The sequence below is a fragment of the Botryllus schlosseri genome, chromosome 5, assembly GCF_051294905.1.
Source record: "Botryllus schlosseri isolate E-star chromosome 5, Bs_hap1, whole genome shotgun sequence".
Lineage (NCBI taxonomy): Eukaryota > Metazoa > Chordata > Ascidiacea > Stolidobranchia > Styelidae > Botryllus > Botryllus schlosseri.
This window is the reverse complement of record NC_137240.1, coordinates 16,102,325-16,127,872: the sequence shown is the minus strand read 5'-3', so window position 1 is coordinate 16,127,872 and position 25,548 is coordinate 16,102,325. Positions and strand designations below refer to the sequence as shown.

Here is a 25,548-nt window from a genome sequence, read left to right as displayed (position 1 = left end):
GTATGGTTGCAGCCTTACTCATCATTACTTCGATTATAGGCCAGAACTGGCCAACCTGTGGACGTACGGCCGCATGCAGTCGTAAGCATTAAATTTGCAGCCGTCTACTCATTTAAATTAGCGTGTAGCCGTCAATATGCAATCTGAATTAATGAACTGGTCAACCTAGAAATTTTCTTTACTCTTAGCCCGATTCAGGGAGACTTGGATTTTTCATTTTTAATATCATAGTGGTCTTTACAATCTGAGCCCTACCATTAGGGATGGCGTGAACCTGAACCTCATGACGTCACGTGACGTCATATTGCTAGTTCCCACCCTACATTTCAGTGAAGAGATAGCCTATATTAATGCACACGATGATACCTAGCGAGGACTCGTGCCGCATAATGCCACAATGCTGAAGTACATATTGACGTTTTAAACGTCGTCAAATGTATCAACTGGTGCAATAAAATGATATAATAATCCCATAATATCAATATCTTCCGTCGCTTTGCTAACAATTTCGACGACGACTTGCAGGGGAATATAAGCTTACACCTTAACGGTCTAGGCCAGACCAGACAATGTATATACGTCGTCTGGGTATTGCTACGTTGATATTGAGCAGAGTTTAAAACCGGTTTCTATACTTGCTACCGATATTACCCCATTAACAAGTTGCACAGAAATTTGGTTTTTATGATACAATAAACATAAAATCAAGATTGGCCGGCTAGATTTTTTACATCAGACAACGATATCAATTTCATTGATTGGTTGAATGAGCATCACTCGCTGACTACCTACATGTAGTGAATTTCGCTCTTGATGCTATATGATTGAGGGTCAAGCTCACAGCAGAGAGTCACTAAATATTCAAAAACGGAAAGCTATAGATATTCCGAGCAAACTTTTGTAACAAAGGAAGTAAAAATTTTGAGATTGGCAAGGTGCATGCCCGTTAGGTGTTGATGTTTTTATGCTGTCAGCGCCTTGCATAGAGTGGCGCGAAGTGGAAATGCAGTTATAATGACGTGCCAAATGGTAATCTATGAAAAAGATTCACAGTGCAGAACCTACCAAGGTTCGTTTGTGAACGTGAACCTCTAAATTTCTGAGGTTCACACACAGAACGCGAACGTGAACCTCACGTTCACACCATCCCTACCCACCATACAAATGCGAAGTGCAGAGGAAAATGATGCACATCATAAAGAAATACCGAGCTGGAACGTGTGCGTCTCGTGGCTTTCCTGGTACGTTTAGGTGATTTATGATTTATTTTGACCATACCGACAATCCTGAGGGGTGGTCAAGAAATAGCAATATGCAACAAAGTGAATATTAAAAGCCAGAAGATGAATCATCATGAATTCTGTCCCCAATATTTTCGAAGGCACCTCGACAATCAACTCTACCGATTAATCACAACACGTGGACTGAGAATGGATAAATATTTGACAGTAATAAGTGAAACTAACAGTGCTGTAGTCGAAATTCATTCACTAAGTTGAGAAAATTTTCGCGGCTTTTCACGGCGCGACTAGAACCTGAAGCCTGACATAATCTTAATATTTATACTCGTCATATTGGTGCATAGTAAGTGTGTGGGAACAATTTGCTTCTACAATTAGAAACTTGTATATGCACGGTATATCTCACGAAATCAGTGACTGCACGGAACCCCACAAGGGCTCTCAGCGGAGCGGAATTCCCGGTAGCCAATTTAACATGAGTATTTGTCGTCCAGATGGGCCGTGATGACTCTCCGTCCGAATGCGGCCGTGACACCACTGCGGTGAAAGATTTCGGTCAACTTTATGTGTTTGTCCCATATTGCATCTGTCAATTAGGGATGGTGTGAACGTGAGGTTCACGTTCGTGTTCTGTGTGTGAACCTCGGAAATTTAGAGGTTCGCGTTCACAGCAGAACCTTGGTAGGTTCTGCACTGTGAACCTTTTTGGTAAATTGTAATTTGCACTTCGTTATAAGATCTCTTTGGTTCAAGTTTATTGCATTTCAACTGCGGGTCACTCTATGCATGGCGCTGGCAGCATAAAAAATCAACACTAAACGAGCAAGCACCATAACAACCTTAAAAGTTTTACTTGCTTTTTTGTTACCAAAAATTTCTCGAAATATTCAGCGTTCCGTTTTGAATATTTAGTGACTCTCCGCTGTGAGCTTGACCCGCAATCACACAACATCACGAGCGATATACGTAGTCAACGAATGATGCTTATTCAACCAATCAATGACATTGATATCGTTTTCTGATGTAAAATATCGAGTGGGCGTACGGGGTCAATCTTGACTTCATATCTTTACTGTATCATTAAAACCAAATCCGTGCGATTAAGGTGCTGGCTACTGCTATATAACTTGTTGTTTATGGTATCGGTAGCGAGTATAGAAACCCGTTTTACACTCTGCTCAACATCAATGTAGCAATACTCAGACTCCGAACACATTGTCCGGTCTGGCTAAGACCATTGAGGCGTAAGCTTATATTTCATGGTAAGTCCTCGTCGAAATTGTTGGCAAAGCGACGGAATGTATTGATTTTATGAGATTATTATATCCTTTGATAACCGCGGTTGATACATTTAGCGACGTTTAAAACGCCAATATGTAGCCTACTACAGCAATGCGACATTATGTGGCCCGAGTCTTCGCTAGGTATCGTGTACATTAATATAGGCTATCACTTCATTGAAAGATAGGGTTGGAATTAGCAATATGACGTCACGAGGTTCACGTTCGTGTTCACACAGAACCTTTCAAAAAGGTTCGCGTTCACACGAACCCGAACCTTTCAGAGGTTCACACCATCCCTACTGTCAATGCTCAATTGTGTGTCTAAATCGACGCTTTCAATTTAGAGTGTATCGTATACATGCAATCGAAATGCGGCCGTGTTTAGCAATATGGTTGAACACCCCGGGATTAGACTTACTATGGAATTGGTGTATTATGTGGTCAGGGGTGTACGAGTTTTCAGTAAACGTTAAAAGGGTTCACCACTGCGAAAAGGCTGAAGAGCACTGTGATAGATTACTACTAGTCTACGACAATAGAACTCTAATCACTTCGTTTGCGGTCAATTTGTTTGCAAAATGCCAACGGAGGCTCAGTAAAACCAGGCTGCGGTGAACGCAGTCGTTGACTGACTGTAGTTGCTCCCACAGGTCACACCACTATGTCGAGAGCATTACGTACACTCGTACATGTATACTGGTACAGCGATTAGGTCGGTATCATTTACTAGATGACTTGAAATGGACTCAAAAATTTCGCTTGAAGTCGCAAGTAAATCCACATTTTCATACACCAAGTCAAGTCAAGTCATTTTTGCAAAGTGACTCTGGTCAAGCAAAGTCATATGAAGAAGTTTACTTGAGTTGTCACACAACTGGCATTATGCAGAAGGAAGGAGTCAATTCTCAATTGCCGAAGTTGATTTACAGTAATCTGATAACACGGAGCTTCAAATGCAGGATACCTGGTTTTCAGTTATAGTTCATACCGAAATATAAATACCCATGTTCAACTGTCCATGTCCATTTCCGGTAAACTCCGTACTAACCTACTTTTTCATGTCAGCTTCCTATAAGCACCGAAATCGCGAGTGGTCATGTTATGTATAGTTAGTGGGAAACATAATGATTGCGTCGTTAATATTAGTAGTTTCACATATTACTATCAAATATTTATCATTTCTCAGCCCATGTGATCAGATTCACCGGTAGAGTTGATGGAATGAGTGTTTTCGAAAATTTAGGTCAAGTTATAAATGATGATAGTAGTAATATGTTTGGGCGATCGACGCCCATTCGCGATTTATAATAAACAAACAAAGATTATCAATATAATAATTAATTAAAGAATTACCTCATTCTCAGTTTTGCAGCAATACTCAAGGGGAATTCCCTTCTGACTGTGCGGCAATTAAAAAAGGGGGATTGACGCTAGAGAGAAAACGAACAAAGAATCTCGATTGACCTTTGGAACTTTGGTTAGACATGAGACTTGAGTACTTCTACTTGTACTTTTCCACTCGCCTCCAGATTTACCTCGCTTGACCTCTGGACACGAGACCTGGGCTTTACAGAGACCTCTGTAATTAACAATCTTGTCGTCGTACAAGCCTTTTTGGATATCTTCTGCGGACACGTACCGGAATTCAACCATCTCTGGGCAAGGTAAGCGTGCTTTGCTCTTCATAGCAGTAGAATTGCGCCCAATGATTAATGACGGGGCATCAGTTCTTGCGTCAGCAGTGATCTTGATGTTACAGAATGTCATAGTATGACCTTGTCTGTATGCAGTTTCGATGCAGTCCAGTAATTTGTCATTGAATATCACCCCTGGTAGAGATTTTTTACCATCTGTGATCAAGACTTTCACATAAGTCATCTTGGGTCCATGTCGCCTAGTCGACGCCAATTGTACACGTCCGTCGAAGCTGACTTGCGTGCCATAGAAACTGGTGGCATTGTCGAAATTTGGAATATGAGATGGGGTAGCCCGTTTCAAGTCAATATCTAGCTTGCGCTTGGTTGCAGTATTTTCGTACGGGTTGTATTTACATGCCATGATGTAATTATGCCTGTAAGTATGTCACTAGAGAAAAAGAGTCTTGTATTTATATTCAAATGGTTGGGGGAAAAAGGCTGAGTAGAGTGTCATAAAATTTCTTGCCAAGTTTTGCCGGCTCTGTTTAACTGTTTTAAATACCCTCTTCCAATTGTCATGTGGCTGACAGTGTCTATAAGTAAGTGTAAATTGGGTATGCGAGTATGGCACGAGAGAAAAAAAGAGGCTTGTATGTATATTCAAGTGGTTGGGGGAAAAGGCGAGTGGAGGGTCATAAAATTCCTCCCCGCGTTTTGCTGGCACTGTTAAACTGTGTTGAGTCCCTTCTTCTGCTTGTCATGTGGCTACAGTGTCTATAAGTAAGTGTAAATTGAACTTACCATCACAAATCTTTGCTCATGACTATGGCTGATAACGGGATACCAGAATTGATGGAAGGTGGTTATCCGGTAGACCTGCTCGATGCGATTAGCCCTGCAAATGATATTCCAGAAAATATAGAAAATCCAGCCCAACCTCCTGCATTCCCATCCAGACGTAGACCTGGGGGTGAGAGGTTTGGGAAATATAGTAGACGAATGATGGAGCACCTCAAGGCGACCATTGTTGAGGCTATCTCAATCGCCCCATCGGAAGCGATGTTCACTATTCTGGGGGAAGTGGATGATATACTTTCAAGATCTAGTTTTCCTTCTCATGAAACATTCACTCAAGATTATAACCGGATAGAACAAGAAATTTCGCAAATACTATCTCAGTCGAACGGTCAGGATTTGCGTATGCAATTACCCTTGGAACGCATCATGCGGGCGAAAGTTGCCTTTCTCAAAGAGATGTCAGCTGCCAGAGCCACCATGAAATTTTATACGAATGTGTAACTGTTTTGGTGTGCTATCATGTTTTAATCGCATGCTTATGCTGTAATATCATATGTATATATGTGTGTTTTGTGCTACCTGTTATTGAATCTGTGTATTTTTGTTTCCAGAATGTCTAGTCGACGACGCCTTGTTAGAATTGTGTCTGATTTTGCACAACCAAGCAGCTTGGGTATACCTGAAAATCTGATCGAGATCGTGGAAGAAAACTGGCACTCCATTCGCAGCTCGACACTCGCACCGCACAGTATACGCAGTCTACACAATTTCCGTATACTCGGCCGCAGCCCAAGTGACGTCATCAACGATCTACAGGACATCTTCGTCTCACAACAGTATGGTTTTCGAATCAATTACGCCTTTGCCCACATACTTGATAATGTTGAGACAAGCGAATTGAGATACTATCATGCGTCCGAGAACGCCGGTGTTATGTTGGATACACCTAAAATGATTGCCAATCGTAGTGACTTTGACCAATTTGTAGACGATATAGACCTGGCCGCTGGCTTCGAGAGTGCTCGCTTTCAAAGAGACGATACTAAATTTGTTGTCTTGGAAGTCACAAACGTGACCTTTTATGTGTACAAATCAGACTTCAGATTAATTGGGTGTAGTACATTCAACATACCAGAGTCTATTGTGAATTCACTTGCTATTTTAACTTTAATGAAAAATCGACGTGGTGTACCATATGACGATAATTACTGTATATTCCGCTGTGTCGCTGTTATGCTTTGTGGTGGTAATCACCGTAGTGGTGACTTACAGTCTAAAACGCTCTCTTTGGTGGCACAATATTCTGCTTTATATGGGGACCCTGATTCGGGTGTATGCATGAGCGATTTACATAAAGTCGAGTCATGTCTTAAAGTATCTATTTGTGTCTATACATTGAAAGAAGGAGTCGGTTATATACTACGACACGGTGCTCGGGAGGGGTTGAAAATTAACATACATTTAGAAGGAACACATTCATGTTATATTAAAAACGTGAACTCATATTGCAAGAATTATAGCTGTGAGACTTGTCATCGCCTGTTCAGTTCAAAATATTATCTCGAACGTCATAATTGTTTTAAAGACATTCCTAATCACTACCGTGGAGGTATGTTCAAGCCTGAGCCTACTATATTTGAAGCGTTGGACGAGTTGGGGATAATCGTGCCCAAACCATCTCGTTTCTACCCGTATAACTTGGTTTTTGACTATGAAAGTATATTACAAAAAGGCTCAACTCCAAACGATACTGCTAATGTGCACTATGTGGACTGTCATATTCCGGCCGCGGTGGCCTTCGCATGTAATTACCCGGGGTACGAGACTCCAGAAGTACTGATTAGTGATGGTGACCCTGGAGCGCTGGTTGCTAGAATGATGTCACGGTTTGAATTGATCCAAAGTGAGTGTTTTGAGGCATTATGTCAACAATTTTATGACGTGTTGGAGCGATTAGATTGTATTGCTGAAGAAATGCATACCGCTGAGCCGGATGTCAAACGTATGAGCCCAGCAACCTTATTGAAACATCGTTTTTTGAATTATTTGGGTCAATTACCTGTATTCTCTTTCAATGGGTCTCGTTATGATATACCTTTGATTATCCCATATCTGGTGGAGTACTTATCAGACCCTATCAGTATTATTAAGAGGGGCACGTCGTATATGTCCTTGTCGACTAATCGATTTCGATTTTTGGATGTGACCTTGTATCTTGGCGCTGGCACAAGTTATGACGCATACACACGTTGTCATAACTGTGCTTCAACGAAGGCTTTTTTTCCGTATAACTATTTCACTGATTTATCAGTATTGGATGAAAAATCTCTCCCAGACCACATACATTTTTATAACAAACTGAAACGGTCTAATATAACTGATGAACAATATCTTTGGTGTCAATCAAAGTGGGCGGAACATCAAATGACTACTTTTCGTGACTATCTCTCTTTCTATGTCAGTTTAGATGTCGGCCCGTTACTGGAGGCCCTCACAAAGCACAAGCAACTCTTTGCTCGTTACTCAATTGACATGAGTAAAGACGGTATATCATTGCCCTCTCTGGCCTCAAGGTTTGTGTTTAATAGCATACCACCTGTATTCACTTTGTTGAATCAAAAGTATAGCCATATACACACCTTGATACGTGAAAATCTACGGGGCGGGCTTTCTGTTGTTTCATTGCGATATGCAGAGGCTAAAGTCACAAAAATCAAACCCCAAATCTATGGCGATAACGCTCTATCTGTAGAACAGGTGCTAGGGGTCGATGCGAATTGTCTTTATTTGGATACTCTCCGTTCACGATTACCGGGGGGCTATCCTTGTCTGTGGTCACCTAATGAAGATTTTACTCTATTCTCCAGGACAAAAACGGCACCGCTCTATGGAAAAATGGCTCACCAATGGCTAAGCTACATTGCGCACTGTCGGGGGGTCAAAATCCAACATCAATTCAATGGTCCTGAGCATCGTATCGGCCTGCTCCAGATTAGTATTGATGGGTATTATAGGACCCCACAAGGGCCTGTTGCACTTGAGCTGTTTGGATGTTTTCACCATGGTCACGGCTGCGAGTTGGGAGCCAGCCCGGATCGTCAAGCCCGCTGGGCCGCGACGCAGCGTAAAATCCAGTATATTCAAAAAGTGGGGTATAAATTGGAGTACATCACAGAATGTCAATGGGTCATTATGCGCCAACGAAGTGATATAGCTGCCTTTATTCAAACTCTTGAATCTAGTAAAATGGTGAAATGTCGGGTCCTTTCAAGTTCGAAACTCTTAGAGTTGGTGTCTAAAGATCAATTTTTTGGGGCCGTTGAGGTCGATATTCATGTGCCTAGTCATCTCAAGGAGCATTTTAGTGAGTTCTGTCCCCTGTTCAAACATGCTTACGTAAGTCGTGATGATATAGGTCCATACATGAAAGCATTTGCTGAACAACATGGTTTTTTGAAACGGCCACGGAAATTCTTGATTGCTACTCTGCAGGCCACAAAAACATTGTTAATAACACCACTATTGAAGTGGTACCTCGAGAATGGGTTAATCGTTACTAAGATATTTCAAGCTATCGAGTTTGAACCCATTGAATGTTTCAATTCTCTTGTAGATACGATAACCGAGGCTAGAAGACGGGCTGACGATGACCCGTCTCAGAAGCCACTGGGGCAGTTCTATAAAGACATTGCAAATTCCTGTATAGGTAAAACTATCTCGAATTGTACAAAATATTCTGATGTCAAGATTGTTAACCGTCAAAAAGCTATGGTCTTGGTAAATGACTCCAGATTTAAATCAATGATCGAGTTGTCACCAGATATTTTTGAGGTGTCCATGAAATTGAGAAAACATGTTTGGAGCCAACCTAACCACATTGGGTACTTTGTCTATGGTTATGCGAAATTGGCCTTATTACGGTTCCATTCGTATCTGTCTACCTACCTCCTGCCACGGTCCATTGAACTATTATACTCGGACACTGATTCCTGGTACGGCGCTATCTCCTCTGACAGCCTGCTAAAAGTTGTACGACCCGAAAAACAAGCAGAATTTTTTGAAAATTTTCACAAATATTTTCCAGCAATCGCCTGTGACGAGCACCGTAATGAATTTTTGTCCAATCCTCTCTCGTTCAATGATAAACGTGCCTGTTGTAAAGCTCGTAATCGATATGATCAACGGACCAGTGGTCTTTTCAAAATTGAGGCACAATCCAATATTTTTGTTGGTCTGTCCGCAAAGACTTATTATTGCAATGAGGATAAGTACTCATGCAAAGGACTCTCAAAAGTAAACAAACTGACTGCTGACATCTACCGGAAAGTTTTGTTTGAGAAAAAACCGCATGGGGATATTAATTCGGGTTTTGTACGGAAAAATGCCTCCATTTTTACCTATGAGCAATTTCGATCGGCCCTGTCTCACTTCTACTGTAAACGAATAGTCGAATCAGACGGTATTCATACGAGACCCTTGGAACTATGATTTTTTCAAATGTGCACTTTCCGTATTCTGTGCTTTTTTTAAACCTGTTTTCGCATTATGCTCTCATGTTGACTCGAATTATTCTATGCATCTTTCACAATAGTGCTCGTTTTCTCGCGTTGTTTACAGATGATAGCATTAACTCCACAGGCCAATAGCTTACAGCAGGTGGGGAAAAGCGTATTGTGTTTCATGATTGTATAATACAATGAGTTTTTTTCTTTTCAGATTTTATCAGTGTATAGAAGGAATCGCGGTGAGTTGAAACTGTTATGATTCATCATAAATTGAAATCATAATCGTCGCAATTCTCAGATGGATCAATACATTGATCATGCAGAATTCTTCCCACTGAGGGAGTACATGTCTGGGTACGATCATTTACCTCCGTGCGAGCAGAAAGACAAGTTTGAGATTGGCGTTCTGTTTGGCCTGATCATACGACACGAATGTGGGGCAGACCGGGTGGAACTTTTGGCTGAGGTCTTGAAGATAGAGGCTTTGAACATGGACGCCAGAAGACTCAGAAACATCTTGGAGGAGATTGGGGGTGTGTAAATATGCTCTTAGCTCTCTGTCGTTGCTAAGGCACGTTTATTCATAGACACAAGAATCTGCTGGCGTCCTCCTCGCCCGTCTCAGCTACAAGACCTGTCGAGTCACATGGAATTCCTAAAAACAGGTGGGGTTGTATATTGTGACACAAGTATGGAGTCTTACTATTATTTTATTTTATAGTGTTTCGGCGGCACGTCAAAGACATGTTAAAACGAAGACACTATTTTGTTGGCATACATTGTTTATCTTTTGGTGCTCACTGTGAAATTTTGTTCCATATTGAACGCTTTTTCTATCATCAACGCCTGTCGCTTGCGACTAGTTTTCGAAGGCGGCGTTTCAGTTTGTAATATGTGTGTTATTTTTGTTTTTTTCCAGATGACTCATAATTCAGCTACCGATTTCATTAGTCATGTCTGTGGTCAGCTTTCACTCGATAGGCTTCACCGCGACACCCAAGCCAACTGGCATCGTGTCTCTGTGCTGAAAGATATTCTGCTGGAAGACAATCTGACCGATCAGCAAACGATTCACTTCAAGAAAGAGTTGCAGGAGTGTCTACACACTGCCACCACCTTGAGACCAGGTAACCAAGCAGTAATAGTCATTACCCAACATATGTGTAACTATCCTTTGTGTTCTAGAATGGATGAGCTTTCGAGACGACCTGTTGCGGTGTGTGACGGAGCTGCAGTTTCTACCTGTGTTCACATATGAAGGCGATGATGTGACGAGCCGACTGCTGACTGATGCCCGTATCTTGAATCGTCGTCAAGTTGGCTTCACAGACCCAACCGATCGTGCCGCCTGCAGCGTACAGAGCCGTGATCAGCGCTTGACTCACGAAAGAAACGACAACACCCGATACCGCTTCATGAACCAGGGTTATCTCCGATCGGGTCATAGAAAAGATCGTCGCGCCCCTAAATCCGTTGACACATCACCTACCGTGGTGGACGCCCCGTTTGTCGTGGCGACACCGCAGCGTGCCAGAGACATCATACATCAGTCGCCGGTGCTACCAAGACCGAATCTGACTAAAATCGTAACAAAAAAGTCACCCGGGCGGGTATCACCTTACCCTCCCCCTCGTAGACCTCGAGTCTTGGCCATGACACCGCTGAGCCCTGATGATGCCACGTCTTCTCGCGTCGATTATGACACCTCGCTTCTGGTGTAAAAAGACGGGGTCGTGGACATTGTAAGATTCGCTGTGTGGACGGTTTGAGTGACGCTCTGAATCGCCATATTTTTTCGTGTACCTATTCTTGTTATATATAGAAGTGTGTTTGTGAATACATGTCTCGTCGCGTCAAAACAGCCTTGGTGATGGATTTCTCGACAGGGAGGGCGTGTCTTTTGGCAGGACCGTCGTTTTCGGGGAAGAGTACTTTTATATTTAAAGTCATAAAAAATATCGATCAGCTTTCAAAGGGGCGAATTAAAAGAATTATCTATTGCTATACGGCTTATCAAGACTCCTTTAACGAGCTACAAGGCGTTGAGTTTTACTCGGATCTCTCCATTTTGGATGAGTTGGCGACAAGCCGCCCGTGTCCTACTCTATTAATTATTGATGATAAAATGGAATTTTCGGACAGGGTGACCCCCTTTTTTACAGTCTACGCGAATCACGGCTCGGTGACCACAATATTCGCGGTCCAAAATCTATATTTCCAGTCCAAAAGATCGAGGGACCTCAGTCTCAGTACCCAGTATTTGATTATCATGCGTAATCCTAGAGATCGATCTCAGATTCGAGTTCTTGGCAAGCAAATGTACCCCGGTAACTCAAAATTTCTAGTTGACGCGTATGCCGATGCGACAAAGAACGCTCACGGGTACATTTTTATAGATTTGACCCAAGCCACACCCGATTCTAGTCGTGTTAAAACAGGGGTGTTTCCTGGGGATGAACTCGTGTTGTACACGCCACTATAAATAGCGAAAGTGCCGACACTTTTGACACTATATTCATAATGGCTCGGACCAAATCGCTGCCGAAACGTCACTGTTATATTAAGAAGCACGGCGAGACTTTGAAATTTCTGTCCAAGGCGTCGCCCGCGGTAAGGAAGGATATATTATTGGGAAGCTCTTCCGGTTTGGTGAAGGCATTTTGTGAAGTCTGTGTGAATGTTTTGAACGGCAATCTGCGACTGTCAAAACGCCATATACAAAATTTACACCCGCATAAAGACAAAATTCGAAAGCTGACAAGTAAAAAGTTGAGCCTGAAGACCAAGCGACGTGTATTACACGCCAACACCCAACGAGGCGGTTTTATTAGCGGTATCTTGTCAATCCTCCCCTTGGCGGCATCGTTGCTGAAATCTGTTTTTGGCAAAAAATGAATTTCAAAAAAGTGATCATATCGCCTAACCCTCTGGCTCTCTCTAACGCGACTGATTTGAACTCCGAGTTGGACCGATCGATCAGTGCGATTTTGACTATGGACGTTTCGGCCGACAAGAAATTGTCCTTATATAACTCTGCCATCTCAAAGTATAAAAGTCAACGGGGTCAGATCGACAAGCCTCTTCAGATGAAGATGACCGACACCTCCAACGGGTTCACGAACGATCAGATAGCCACTCTCCGTGAATTACTGCACGAAGTGAAGCCGGGTCGGGTCACCTCGAAAGTAACACCGAAAGCCCCGTCGTCTCCAAGTACTCCCACCACAAGCAAGATAGCCAAAAGATCACCGCCACTGCAAGAGATCATCAAACGTAGCCGTCGAGCTAACAGGAAGCCGCCCCAGCTCTACGGGTCGTGGACGGCCTACGACGATGACGAGTAAGGATAAATATTTTGATATCAAAGCCCCGGCGAGCTATCGAGGTAAATACTTGCACCCCGACAAGAAGGATTTGAAACAAGAGGATAGCTACACCCTGTTCTATCCGTATACAGGCAAATTTCAGCGACAGAAGACGATCGTCGGCGGGCCATTTATTCAGATCCAGAGTGACCTCATGGACTTGTCTAATATTTCTAGTAGCAATGATGGCTATCGTTATGTGTTGGTGTCAATTTGTTGTTTTTCGAAATACATGTTTTTATACGCCACGAAACGAAAGCGTCCGATAGATATGATCGAGGGCTTCAACCAGGTATTCGCTCATAAGAGGCCACACGTCGTTCAGACTGATGCCGGGAAAGAATTCACGGGGTCGGTTATACAGAGGTTTTTTAGAGACAACCACGTCAAGCACTTTTTTACCAACAGCGATACTAAGGCTAGCGTCGTAGAGCGTGTAATTCGTACGACCCGCAATATATTGAATCGCTACTTTGTCAAGAACCGCACACATCGCTACATCGACGTGCTGGGAGATATCGCAGAGAGCTATAACCAAACGTATCACACCGCGATTTTAATGCGACCGTCGGAGGTTACCAATAGCAACGCGTCTCTGGTGTTCGATAGACTATACAACGGAACCGGACCTCCGGTGTCACCCAAGCTAACCGTCGATCAACCAGTGAGAATTACCACCCGACGTGCCACGTTTGCAAAAGGGACAGCGGGGTCTTGGACTCGCGAGATATTTTACGTACACACACGGAAATGGGGGAGCCCCGCTACGTACACCATCCGAGATTATAACGGGGACGTAATTAGTGGAACGTTCTACGAAAGTGAATTACAAGCCATCGATAAAAAAGACGATGTCTATCGCGTCGAATCGATACAGAAAGTGATCGGGAGGGGGCGCAAGCGGAGATATCTAGTGCGCTGGGAGGGTTATCCAAAATCGATGGACTCTTACGTTGACGGTTTTGTATAAAACAGACACGACAACTCGACCGTGGTAATCATGGATTTATCGCAGCGGGGTACGTTACGGATACCTTTGGTGGTTCTACAGCTCGCGATACTGTTTTTTATCGTGGGGGTAACTGTGTACAACTTATTCACCGAAACCCAGACGGATCTATCCTCGCTAACTAGGGTACTGTCTCTCCAAACCGCCGACGAGGATGACTCTTCTGGTTTTACCGAGTAATTCTTCAATGAGCGTTTTTAAGGGTAACACCGCGAACGATTTTGTAACCCAACTATTCTCCGAGTTAAAATATGATACAGAAAGATATGAGGCATCGCTTGCGGAGGTCATGTTCCCAGTAAGCTTCCAGCCCACGTTCACGGTAGACCACAAGCGGGCGGGTATCGAATTTTCTGACAGCGGGCATCGTCACGTGTATTACATACCGCCCGGCAAGTATCGCAGTGTCCCGGATCTGTTGGAGCAGTTTCGCTTGCGATACGAGAAAGAAATTACAATCAAGCAATATACCGGTGGCGTGTTCGGCTTGAGCTTTAGGTATCTCAAGAGTCGATTTCCACAGGCCGACGAGCCCTTGATACGGGTCAAAAAAATCAGTGGTGCGGGTCCGCGTCTCACCAGCATCGAGGACACGTTTCCGCGTTATTTTACAGTGGAACATCATGTTTTGAAGAAACAAAAACCAATAGAGTTCTTAATCAGACCGAAAACCATCGTGAAAGATGTAGACACCGTTTATATATACACCGATCTGATCAGACCTCGTGTATTCGGCAGCGAGCTAGTACCTCTCCTTCGAAGCGTTCCGGTCACCGCGCAAGAAGGAAAAATACAGCACTGTGTCTATGATAAACCTTACTTTTTTCCCCTGGCCAAGAGTAATATTCGAAATATACGAGTATATCTTCGGGACAAGAACAATAACCCTGTCGCGTTTAAAACAGCTCCCGTTACAGTGACTTTACTGATCCGTCGAGGAGCCGTCAAAGCGTTATGAGCTATATCACGATATTCGGAAGCGGACCCGATTTCACGGTTGAATTACCGGTTGAAATCGAATCGGAGGGTAAACAAATCGCTCTCCGTGAAATTAGCTTCAACCACGATTTTCAAGAAAGAATTGTAATCACAGAACCCACCCCGGCCATGAGCTTCTGGAATACGATTGTCAAAGACGTCACCGAAGTGTATGAGTTACCCACCGGAGATTTTGATAATGTCGACCAATTAATGCAAAGAATTAGCGAGGAACTCGTGAACGGTTATCACTGGTACTTTACGCCCAGCCAGAATCGATTGGTATGCGAGGGATTCCCACCGAATTCTTCTCTGCTCACATCTACGCTCGGACCTTACGCGAATTTCGGTAACTACCGTCTCATACACGAGCATCAGAGATACGATATTGACGACATCATCGCGGAGGAGGGAGAGGTTCCGATCTCATTACGCGAGGTTGAGCACATCGAATTCGATGCGTGGTATATCCCGTCGATAGTAAAATCTCAGTATTTATTTATATATTGCGATTGCGTGCGCCATCTCCCGGTAGGTGATTATATGTCCAGACTGCTACGAATCATCCCCGTTACGGTACCGGAAATGAAACGACAGCACGTATCATTCAGGAAACCGTTTTACCTACCCTCCGATGCCAAGAGCTTCCGTAGCGTACGCATCAGCGTAAGAGATTCTCTTGGAAAAGAACTTAAATGTGGTGACATTGAATTGACCCTCCACTTACGAGATGACGTTCCAAACACTGACCGGTGACGGGCCCGTATTTACCCTACCCCACGGAATGGATTGTAAAGGTCTTGAGATTGCTCTTATGGAGATAAACTTTGTTCGTGAGTCGCGCGAAAGCCTCTACGCCTTTATCTACTGTAATGACATCGAGTCGACGCCGGTGGGTGACGCTTTGGTCCCGTTGCTAAGAGTCGTTGCGCTACACGAGGGGGAGCGACAAAACCATATATTTCAAAATCGATACTACGCCAAAGTCAGACTCGACCGTTTCGAGTATTTCTACATCTATATAAGGGACGAGTATGGTGAATTATTGGACATCTCGGGTTTGGACCTCACGATACATCTCAGGGTGTCGTTATGAAAGTGCACTATTGTTGTGACCGAGAAGCCGTATTGCACCACTATCAGACCGGAGCTGGGAATTACGGGTTTTACCGGGGGTCCAGGCAAAGCGGTAGCGGACTCGCGTCGATTTTTCGAACCATAGGCCGGGCGGTCTTACCTCTAGTGTCAAAAGGCTCCAAGATACTGGGGAAACAAATCCTCCGTACCGGGTCGAATATCGCGAAAGATTTGGTGGCCGGGCGCTCGTTCAAGCAATCTGCTATATCACGGAGTAAAGAAGGAGGTCTAGAGCTTCTCGATACCGCGATCGGGGGTCGTAAACGAAAAGCCACGAAAAAGCTTAAAAAGGGCGCGCGGGGAGGTACTTCGTCAAACAAGAAACGTAGACGGAGAGATATATTCGATGGCTAAATTGATGCACGAAAATTCGGCCGAGTGCCTCAACAGCGGATTAGATATTTTCACGGTACCACCGACGCAAACGGCGGTCGCCGACACCAGTACGTTGATCGCCACCCCGGATAAATTGGGCGATGTCATTGAGATTAACGTGAAAGGTAGCGATCATTACTTGGATTTGTCCAGCTCGTTTATGAAAATACAACTGCAAGTCACCAAAAAAGATTGCACCACGATCGGGGGAGACAACGTCGCTGTCGTGTCGGATATATTCGACGCCTTATTCAAGCAGATCGATCTGTATCTGGGCTCGAAGCTGATCACCACATCGGACAACAATCACGCCTACAAAAGCTTCATTTTTCATCTACTAAATAGCTCTCGCGCGGCCGGCGAAACCTATCTGAAATGTATCGGCTGGATCCCGGATACGATGAAACAGCAGGATACTTTCACGGCAGACAACGTCGGCTTCACGGCACGAAAAGCCCTGACCGCCGACAGTGCAACGCTCGAGGTCATCGGCAAGATACCGCTCGGTTTATTCGACCAGGACAGATATTTACTAGATAACGTGGATCTGTCGTTGCGATTGATCCGTAACGATGACGATTTCTGTCTCCTCGGGTCTGCCGACTCTAAAATCATACTGAAAAAAGTGGAATTGCACGTCAAGCAAATTCAAGTTTCAGACTCTGTCAGTTTGGCACACAAAACGATGCTTCGTACGCACACGGCGAAATACCCTATTATAAAGCTCGAAATGAGTAATCACTCTTTTGGAGCGGGTGATACCTCCATTGAGAAAACGCTGATTTCTGGGGTCATGCCTCGACGTATCGTGATTGGTCTGGTCCCGACAGCTGCCTATAACGGTAGTAAGACTCGAAACCCCTTTAATTTCTGTCACTATCACGTCGGAAATCTGGCTATCAACGTGAACGGGAAGCTTTTGTACGGGCGTAATTTCAGATTCGATTTTGATAAAAACACAAACCTCGAGGGGTTTTTCAGCGTCTACCAATCCACCGGGAAGTGGGATGCTCAGGAAGATCTTTTTATCGACTCTGAGAATTATAAGGCGGGATACACTCTGTTTGCGTTCGATTTGACCCCAGACCGTACGCATCAAGGCTGCTTTCAACTCGAGAAGACCGGGTCCGTGAAGCTTCACATGACCCTGACCGCGGGGTTGCCGGAAGGAGCGACTCTACTGTGTCTCAAAGAATACCAACAACTTTTGGAGATCTCAGAGAAGCGGGAAGTAGTGTCCGTATGAACACCGATCAAATTAATCATATTTTATTCAATCATCGCGACACGCGAGATTTATTTGCCGGGACTTTCGCTATCGATTTATTACCAGCAAAGCTACTTAAGCCGTACGCAGTCGTTATCAATTACGACCCTAACGCGAAGGGCGGCTCGCATTGGATCTGTATCTTCGCCGATCAAGATGGCACGCACTTTCACGACTCTTTCGGGATTCCGCCTCTGAAGAAGGAGATCTATAGGTTATTGGGCGCGGACGATTATACCTTCACCAGTGTGCAATTACAGTCTTTACGTTCGTTTGTGTGCGGCGAACATTGTATCGCTTTCCTAATTAGAAAGGGTCAAGGTGTAGGCACCCTCGATTATTTAGATGCTTTTGGTTCTGATAAACGTGTGAATGATCGCCTCGTTTTTGATTTTGTAAACAAAGAAAAATCTACTTTGTGAACGCTCGTGACTTGTATTTTCAGATTGTGTATGTTCAATAAACCTTGTACAGCATACGTTATAGTCTTTTTTTACGAGCGCTCGAGGAGTCGTTGGCATCATAAAGATCATACTCGCTACTATCCAGGGAGCAAAAGAGGTCAACTACGACAGTATGACGCAGACCAGAATCGTTACCTTGCATCGTTTCGTCTGGCCGAACGCGTTGACCATCCACCTAAAACACGAGCCGGGATCTCCCATACGGATCCGAAGGAACAAATACTATACTGACGTCATGTTTGACGGGCAAATATTCCCAAATCCCATCATGTTTACACGCAATTGGATTAATCAACCCACCGCGGAGCGACAAGTCAAGCCAGGAGAACTATACCGATTCGTCGGCGTGCACACCATTGAAATTAAAAGTCGATCCATTGTTATTCGTGGGAAAATATAATAACTATCAAATACACAAGTCTCGTGTCCAGAGGCGAGGTAGAATCAGGAGTGGAAAAGTACAAGTAGAAGTACTCCAGTCTGAGTACAAAGGTCAATCCAGATTCGTTTTCTCTCTATCGTTAATTATTCCCCCTTTTTTTATTGCCGCACACAAGGTCATAAAAGTATTGCTGCAAAATTGAGAATGAGCTAATTCTTACACTGTTTATTATCTTGATAATGTTTGTTTGTTCTTTATAAATCGTGAATGGGCGTCGATCGCCCAAACATATTACTACTGATGATGCATCTTCGGGTGGGCCGATTGTTATTAGTCACTTTGTTGCATGATGTTATTTATTGACCTCCCACCAGGATTGTCGGTGTTGGAATCGCCCAAGCGTAGAAGAAACAAATTTCATTCGCGAGGAGCACACGATTCCAAGTTGGTATGAGGCGCATCATTTGTCTCTGCTGTTCACTAGGGCTCTTCAAAAATGACCTTTTTTTCTCAAATCGTACTCGCTACTTGATAAAATTGTTGGGTTACCTAATTTGAGCCTACACACCAAATTTGGTTCAATTCCAACCAGTTGCCGCATTGCTACAGGAGAAGAAAGTTTCTATATATTATATAAAAATAAATATCAAAAAATTTGAAAATTTTCTGTTCACCCCGTGAAAGTGTTAGGTGGTCTATAGAAACGATGTTCACCAAATTTGGTTCAATTCCAACCAGTGCAATCGGAGTTATTACCGTCGAAAAATTTTGATTTGAATAAAATAGTATTTACGGTGAGCACAACTATAATAAATAAACAAAGAATCGGTCACCGTAAATACTATTTTATTCAAATCCAAAATTTTTCGACGGCAATAACGCCGCTTCCACTGGTTGGAATTGAATCAAATTTGTTGAGCATCGTTCCTATAGACAACGTAACACTTCCATGGGGCGAACAGAAAACTTTCAATTTTTTCATTATTTATTTTTATATAATAAACCGAAACTTTCTCCTCCTGTAGCAATGCGGCTACTGGTTGGAATTGACCCAAATTTAGTGTGTAGGCTTAAATTAGGTAACCTAACAATTTTATCAAGTAGCCAGCAGGATTTGAGAAAAAATGTCATTTTTGAAGAGCCCTACTGTTCACATCTGTTCTCTGGAGCTCAGAATGCTAAGGGCGCTACTATATTACAATCGAAAAATGAAGTCGAAAAAGGTTTCAAGATTAGTTAAAATCTCTCAAAAAGTCGGGAGACAATTCGTAAATTTAATTTGCGTGTCGACGGCCACCAACATACAGTAATTGAATTACGTGTCGACGGCCGCACAAATTTCCATCTACGACCGCAGGTTAGCCACCCCTGTCCTAAACCTTTCTATGTTGATTGGTAGCATGTGTGACCGCTGACCGTACGTAAACAGCGCAACCTCGGAAACGTATCCTGCTAGAAGTCAGCTGGTCTGCTTACGTCAATGAGATAGCTTCTGTGTTTACTATTAAATTCGCTACGTGCTCGAGTGCTCGTAAGAACGAAGGTTCTCTCGAATTCGCGTCATGAATTGCTATGTATATCGTATATAAAGTCAATCGACAACACTCGTGATGGAACTGTTGAACAGAAATAGAGTACAGTGTAAAAGTAACGCCGTAACGAAGCATGATAAAACGGCGGGACAATGTAAACAATAAACCCTTTCTTAACAAGGACAGACTGGACAGAGACCCGCCGGGACAAGTGAGCGTGTGTATACCTCCAGGTGTAGTTTTCAAATCTTAGAATTTGACTGGTATATATTAGTTTATGCTTGTGGAAATGTAAGAAAGCAAGCGCAAAGACTGTCCTGTCTAACGCGATGTGACCTGTTAGCAAAGCCTATAGATTTTCCATGCTAGCCATGTCACAGAGGGCGCTTTACTCAAGTGCTACGAAAAGTAGATACATATGAACTATGTAGGAACAATGAGCGTTCTACATTTAATTGAATACCTAAGAATAATACCGTGTATTGTTAGGTGACCCGCGAAGAGAGCAATGCCGGCTTGCAACATTTCAAATCTTCCCGAAGAACCTAGTAGTGCGACCAACAGAAATGGCGAAGGCTGGTTTTTATTACATTGGATACAGACTACAGAGACATAGTGAAATGTTTCAGGTATGATTTGAATGCACAGAACGTTCCTATACTTACATTTTGCCCGAGCTCATATCAAAACTAGCATCTTAATCATAACTATATGGTCTTTGAATTTTAAATTCTAATTGTTGACGTATGTGATCATTTTCAGATTACATTCAAGGTATAAAACAGAATGTGTTAGTTTCACCATCAAAGTGTATGAAGGGTTTGTATTGGAAACAAATGGTTGTTTAAACACTTAGTTTAAAACATGTTTTAAACAAAGAAAAATTGTGCTTTGTTCAAGTTACGCAATAATTGTGTAAAACAGGTTGTATGAGCCTACGGACGACTACCACCCTGTATAGCCGACGTATACGATATGGTAAGGTTGGAAACCTCAAATAGTCGGTTCAACATCTATAGTATGTAGATATTTCGCCAAAGGAGCTATATTTACCCTACATTTTTAATTGTGAATCTCAATCCACTATGACGTCACAATTGAATATTGGCGACGTCATGGCTTGAAAAACAAACAAAAAATAACAATAAAAAAGATGTTCTAAACAAGGGTCTTGTTTTCAACATGTTTGTTATAAATTGATTTTTGTTTTAAATGCAATCCTAAGTGTATGTCTAAAACCTGAAACGAAAAATGTCTCTGGGCAGACATGAACCTCACCACTATAAACATGATACTTGAGCCCGTCCAACAGTAAACTGGGTGAAGTACGTGAATCAGTGGTTCGTAAACTTTTCCAGTTTGGGGCAGACTAGAAAAATTATGTCGCGCTCGCGGCACACTTACAACGAAGCTGCTTGAAGAATCTATTCACGCGTTAATGCGAATGCTATGCTTGGTTATACAAAATGTATTCGACGGAAACGATGTTTAATTGTTGACAAACATACCCGTATTTTGTCGTTTTCCAAGCTGTTTCTCGGGTACGGCTTTTTATTTCAGCCGAAACGAAAAAAAAAACAGGATGCAAATGACAAAAAAAATTTGATTGCGGTTATCATAGAATAGGATTTCGAAGGAAACATCCGAAATTATACCTGCACTTTCTTTGTCCAGCGGCATATGCACATCATGCACTCATGGTATGCATATCAGTGTTGGGATCAAGTCACTACCTTCGAGTCACGAGTCATTTCGAGTCATGGCACATTTTGACTCGAGTCAAGTCAAGTCAATCGATTTTCGAAGGTGACTCGAGTCAAGTCAAGTCACCCGATTTTTGGAGGTGACTCGAGTCAAGTCGAGTCAAGTCAAGTCAAGTCACGAGTCAAGTCACATTTCAAGTCAAGTTGCCTTTTCGAAGTATGAGGCATGCTCACGCTGTTGCATTTTGCTAGCTGTCTGAAATACAGATTGAGTGGTCCTTGTTTCTGAACCGATGAACGAATATGAAGTTAAATGCACACGCCAGAAGGCGCTGTATAGCTCACATATATGTAGAAATGCTAAATTACGTAAGTAATTGCATAGTCTCAGTTTATAGTTACCAGCTAAAATAGAAAATAGAAACGAATTGACAAGATGCAATGCATTACCCATTTACATATTGATACAATTCGAGCCTACGTCAATGGTTGAGGACTATATAAACTATCTTCGATAATTCACAATTTCAATAAAACAAGAGGTTTGGTTCAGGTAACAACCGGTGATGAGCATCGGAGCGGAGTTTTGTTGATTTTGTGACAGTCGGAGCGGAGTCGGAGTTTACTACAAATATTTTTTCGGAGAATTTCGGAGTATTGTAACTTTTGTCTCCGATATCTTTGGATAGGTCCAACCAGAATACACTCTTGATTGTGATTACAAACCAAAACACAGACAGTTGACACCTTGTAAAGTTGTAATATGACGGGTAACCATATTATCACATTAATTTAGTAAAACACATTACTAAGTGTACCATGCTTGGGACTGTTTCGGATACTTGACGAGATTCATCGGAGTATCTCGGAGTCTGGGCTTGAGCTCTTCGGAGTCGGAGGGAGTTTTCCTCAGACACTAAAGTTGTCGGAGGGATTCGGAGTCTCGAAAAGCACTATCCGCTCATCACTGGTAACAACTGAGAACAGTAATATACATTTTGTTATTAAATTACTTTACTATACTAGTTTACGACAGCGTAAGCTGTTAGCTTCGATCACTTGGTTAGCGATCAACTTATTTGTAAGAGAACAATGGAGGCTCAGTAAATCGCACGATCATTGAATGATTGGTCTCTATCACAGGTTACACCAGCGTTTCGCGAACAATCCGATTGTAAGATACAGTGATATCGACATCGATTGCTTAATGACTTGAAATTGACTCGTGAATTTTGCTTCGAGTCACGAGTCAATCCACATTTCTGATTCGCCGAGTCAAGTCAAGTCAAGTCATTTTAGCAAAGTGACTCGAGTCAAGTCAAGTCATACGAAAAAGGTGACTCGAGTCTGACTCGAGTCAAGTCATGACTCGAGTCATCCCAACACTGATGCATATGCACAGCTCGTATGTATATCATGAGTCGGTGTATTATATGCCACAATAAAACATCATGGACAAAAATAAACTACGTCATTTCCTTTTACATATATATTTTTTAAAAAGATAACAAATCCTGCAGTTTGTGAATCACTGACGTAAATCAATCGAAAATGACTGCAATTAGATTAGAACATTTCAGGAAATCTTGAAAAACGGTAATGAATATTTTCTCCGAAACCTCACCTCCGCAGATATTTCAGATGCGTGATTATTGATTACACTCCATCGCTGATCCGTCGATATAGCTTTACAATTGACGCCTATCAGAGTACCTCTGTAATGCGACGATGGGGCCGTTATGACGATCAACTATAGTATATTTCGAAATCTGATCGTTGTCTTTAGTCACAAGGCCAAGTGCTCAGCGAAAACAGTAATATTGCAAATCAAACTATTACAAACGTCATCATGAACGCCTACAAACAATTAAAGTTTGTGGTAATCCGCAGCTGTGGTGGAGCAATAGAGAATTGGATGGTCGGCGATAATCCAGAGGACAGAAGATGGCACAAATCTACTTGTGATTTAGCGAACATGACCGACACACAGAATATACCAATGCCAAAGTCGAGCGGTAGGTCAATATTCGTATGAAAATATTAATTCATGGTGAAGGGTGAAATTCCGTTAACAGGTACAGGTATACATTCAAGAAATTTGTCAGCCGGTATCACAGACTGTCGTTTGCTCGTGTGCACAACACTCCGGTTTCGTAGACTTTTACTAACTGTAATCCCAGCGTACATTGTGAATGGCAATTATATTATACTCTGTCTGCAACAGTAGCATTTCAAGTAACAGGGGAATTGGAAACTAAAAATTAGGAAAGCAATGATAAACCGATACATGTAAGGTTGCATTTAAATCCAGGGCCTTTTAAAAAGATTATTCTTTTTCACGTTGTATAATTATGCCATAATTGTGTAAATAGTTTCCAAAAAACATTTAGTATGAGCCTACGGACGATTTACGCCCAATATGGCCGGCGCATACGATATGGAATGGTTGGAACCCTCGAAATAGTCGTAGTACGTACATCTAGATCATTGGTACGGAATGAATGTTCTGATGAGGATGATCGCCTTCCGTAAGAATGCTGCATGACGATGTAAAGTCATGGTTAAAGATATTTTGGTCCGTATATGACAGAGGTTGGAAGCGTATTTCGTCAAAGGAGCCATGTTTACCCTATATTTTCAATAGTCAATGTTAATCCACTATGGCGTCACAACTTAATCAGGTATATCTAGATATCCCTGAATTGAATATTGGTGACGTCATGACTTGACAAAAAAACAATACAAAACGATGAAAAACATGTTTCAAACAAGGGCCTTATTGTTAAATTGCTTTTTGTTTTAAATGCAACCCTAAGATACAGGATGACCTGATTAGAACATATCTATAAGATACACCACACAGACCTCGCGATCCAATCATATCATCATCTGCAAACTCATCAAGGTCATACGATATGCCTTCACTTCCATAATCGCATGAAACTAGGCCATAGTGCGTGGAAATGACAGCTTCCCTAGACCGTCACCAATCGTGTTTCTTCAAAATGGAGTTCGAGTCCGACACGACTCCCACGCCGAATTCTTGAAATGAGCAAAATTCGATCTGATCTACGAATGCCTAGGCCTATACCTAGTAAGCTACTACTACTGCGCGAAGACCTTTGCCACCACGGAACAGCTCTCTGAGCTCTGTAGTTTAAAGCCGCAAGCTTAATGTGCTTATGACCTGTGAACTCTCATTCATTATTTCTGTTTCTCTCATTTGTGGATTAGGTCAATGATTGTTTGATTGCTATGTTAAGACGTAGTACATTGTTAATTATGTTTGCGTGTTCGCCAGCCCTTGCGGTTAATTTACCTGTGTTGTCTACGCTGGATGCAACTTGCTGCCGTTAACGCAGAAAAGTCGTATCAGATCCTCTGAGTCATGTATAACTGTGAGTCACTGAATCCGTAAGGAATTCGGAATGGATATAAGGGTTACCATATTTTGGGATCTAGAACAGGAGGACACTTTTTACAAATTACGTAAGTTATATTACCGGACTAGAATACTGCTAGAAACTAGAATTTTACGGAAAATTATGTTGTGTTGACTAAGAAAAGGTGATTTTCTAGTCCTACTATCGAAAGATACGCCTTTGCAGATTTCAGATTTCAAGTCATTTGTGGCGTTTTTTCTTTGTACCAGTCCATTAGCCTGGCTGTCAAAGCTATAACGGACGACATTATTGATTTCCTGAAAAGGAGGACAAACCCTCCTAAAGGAGAACGCATGATAACTAGGGTTACCATATTTAGAATTCGGGAAATGAGGACAGTTTTACCAAATCATAAAAGTTAGTTGACCGAAATTGAAAACAGCAAATTTTGATATATATACTGGAAATTTTGTTGTTGACTAAAAAAAG

At 42.5% G+C, this 25,548-nt stretch overlaps 2 protein-coding genes and 2 long non-coding RNA genes across 5 annotated transcripts; 3 read left to right on the top strand and 1 right to left on the bottom strand.

The window, feature by feature from the left end:
- Window positions 1-1,183: 1,183 nt before the first annotated feature.
- Window positions 1,184-11,323, top strand: LOC145439989 (uncharacterized). The gene is made up of 8 exons (XM_080317654.1): window positions 1,184-1,241; window positions 4,098-4,188; window positions 5,571-5,795; window positions 9,676-9,703; window positions 9,763-9,997; window positions 10,052-10,129; window positions 10,384-10,591; window positions 10,650-11,323. The coding sequence occupies exons 1-7, from the start codon at window positions 1,184-1,186 to the stop codon at window positions 10,392-10,394; spliced, it is 726 nt and encodes a 241-aa protein (XP_080173780.1). The 3' UTR covers window positions 10,395-10,591; window positions 10,650-11,323.
- Window positions 11,324-16,311: 4,988 nt separating this feature from the next.
- LOC145439988 (uncharacterized protein F54H12.2-like) lies at window positions 16,312-17,574 on the top strand. The gene has a single exon (XM_080317653.1). The coding sequence runs from the start codon at window positions 16,312-16,314 to the stop codon at window positions 17,572-17,574; it is 1,263 nt and encodes a 420-aa protein (XP_080173779.1).
- A 2,453-nt stretch (window positions 17,575-20,027) lies between these two features.
- On the top strand, window positions 20,028-23,694 carry LOC145439226 (uncharacterized). Of its 2 annotated transcripts, none has more exons than XR_013915120.1 (3): window positions 20,028-20,206; window positions 20,463-20,602; window positions 23,318-23,560. It is a non-coding gene; the product is annotated as an uncharacterized LOC145439226 (long non-coding RNA). The 2 variants fall into 2 exon arrangements; XR_013915119.1 differs by lacking the exon at window positions 23,318-23,560 and adding an exon at window positions 23,567-23,694 and having other exon boundaries at window positions 20,033-20,206.
- Window positions 21,350-21,628, bottom strand: LOC145439232 (uncharacterized). The gene is made up of 2 exons (XR_013915122.1): window positions 21,451-21,628; window positions 21,350-21,420 (listed from the first exon to the last, which is right to left on the bottom strand). It is a non-coding gene; the product is annotated as an uncharacterized LOC145439232 (long non-coding RNA).
- Window positions 23,695-25,548: the final 1,854 nt, after the last annotated feature.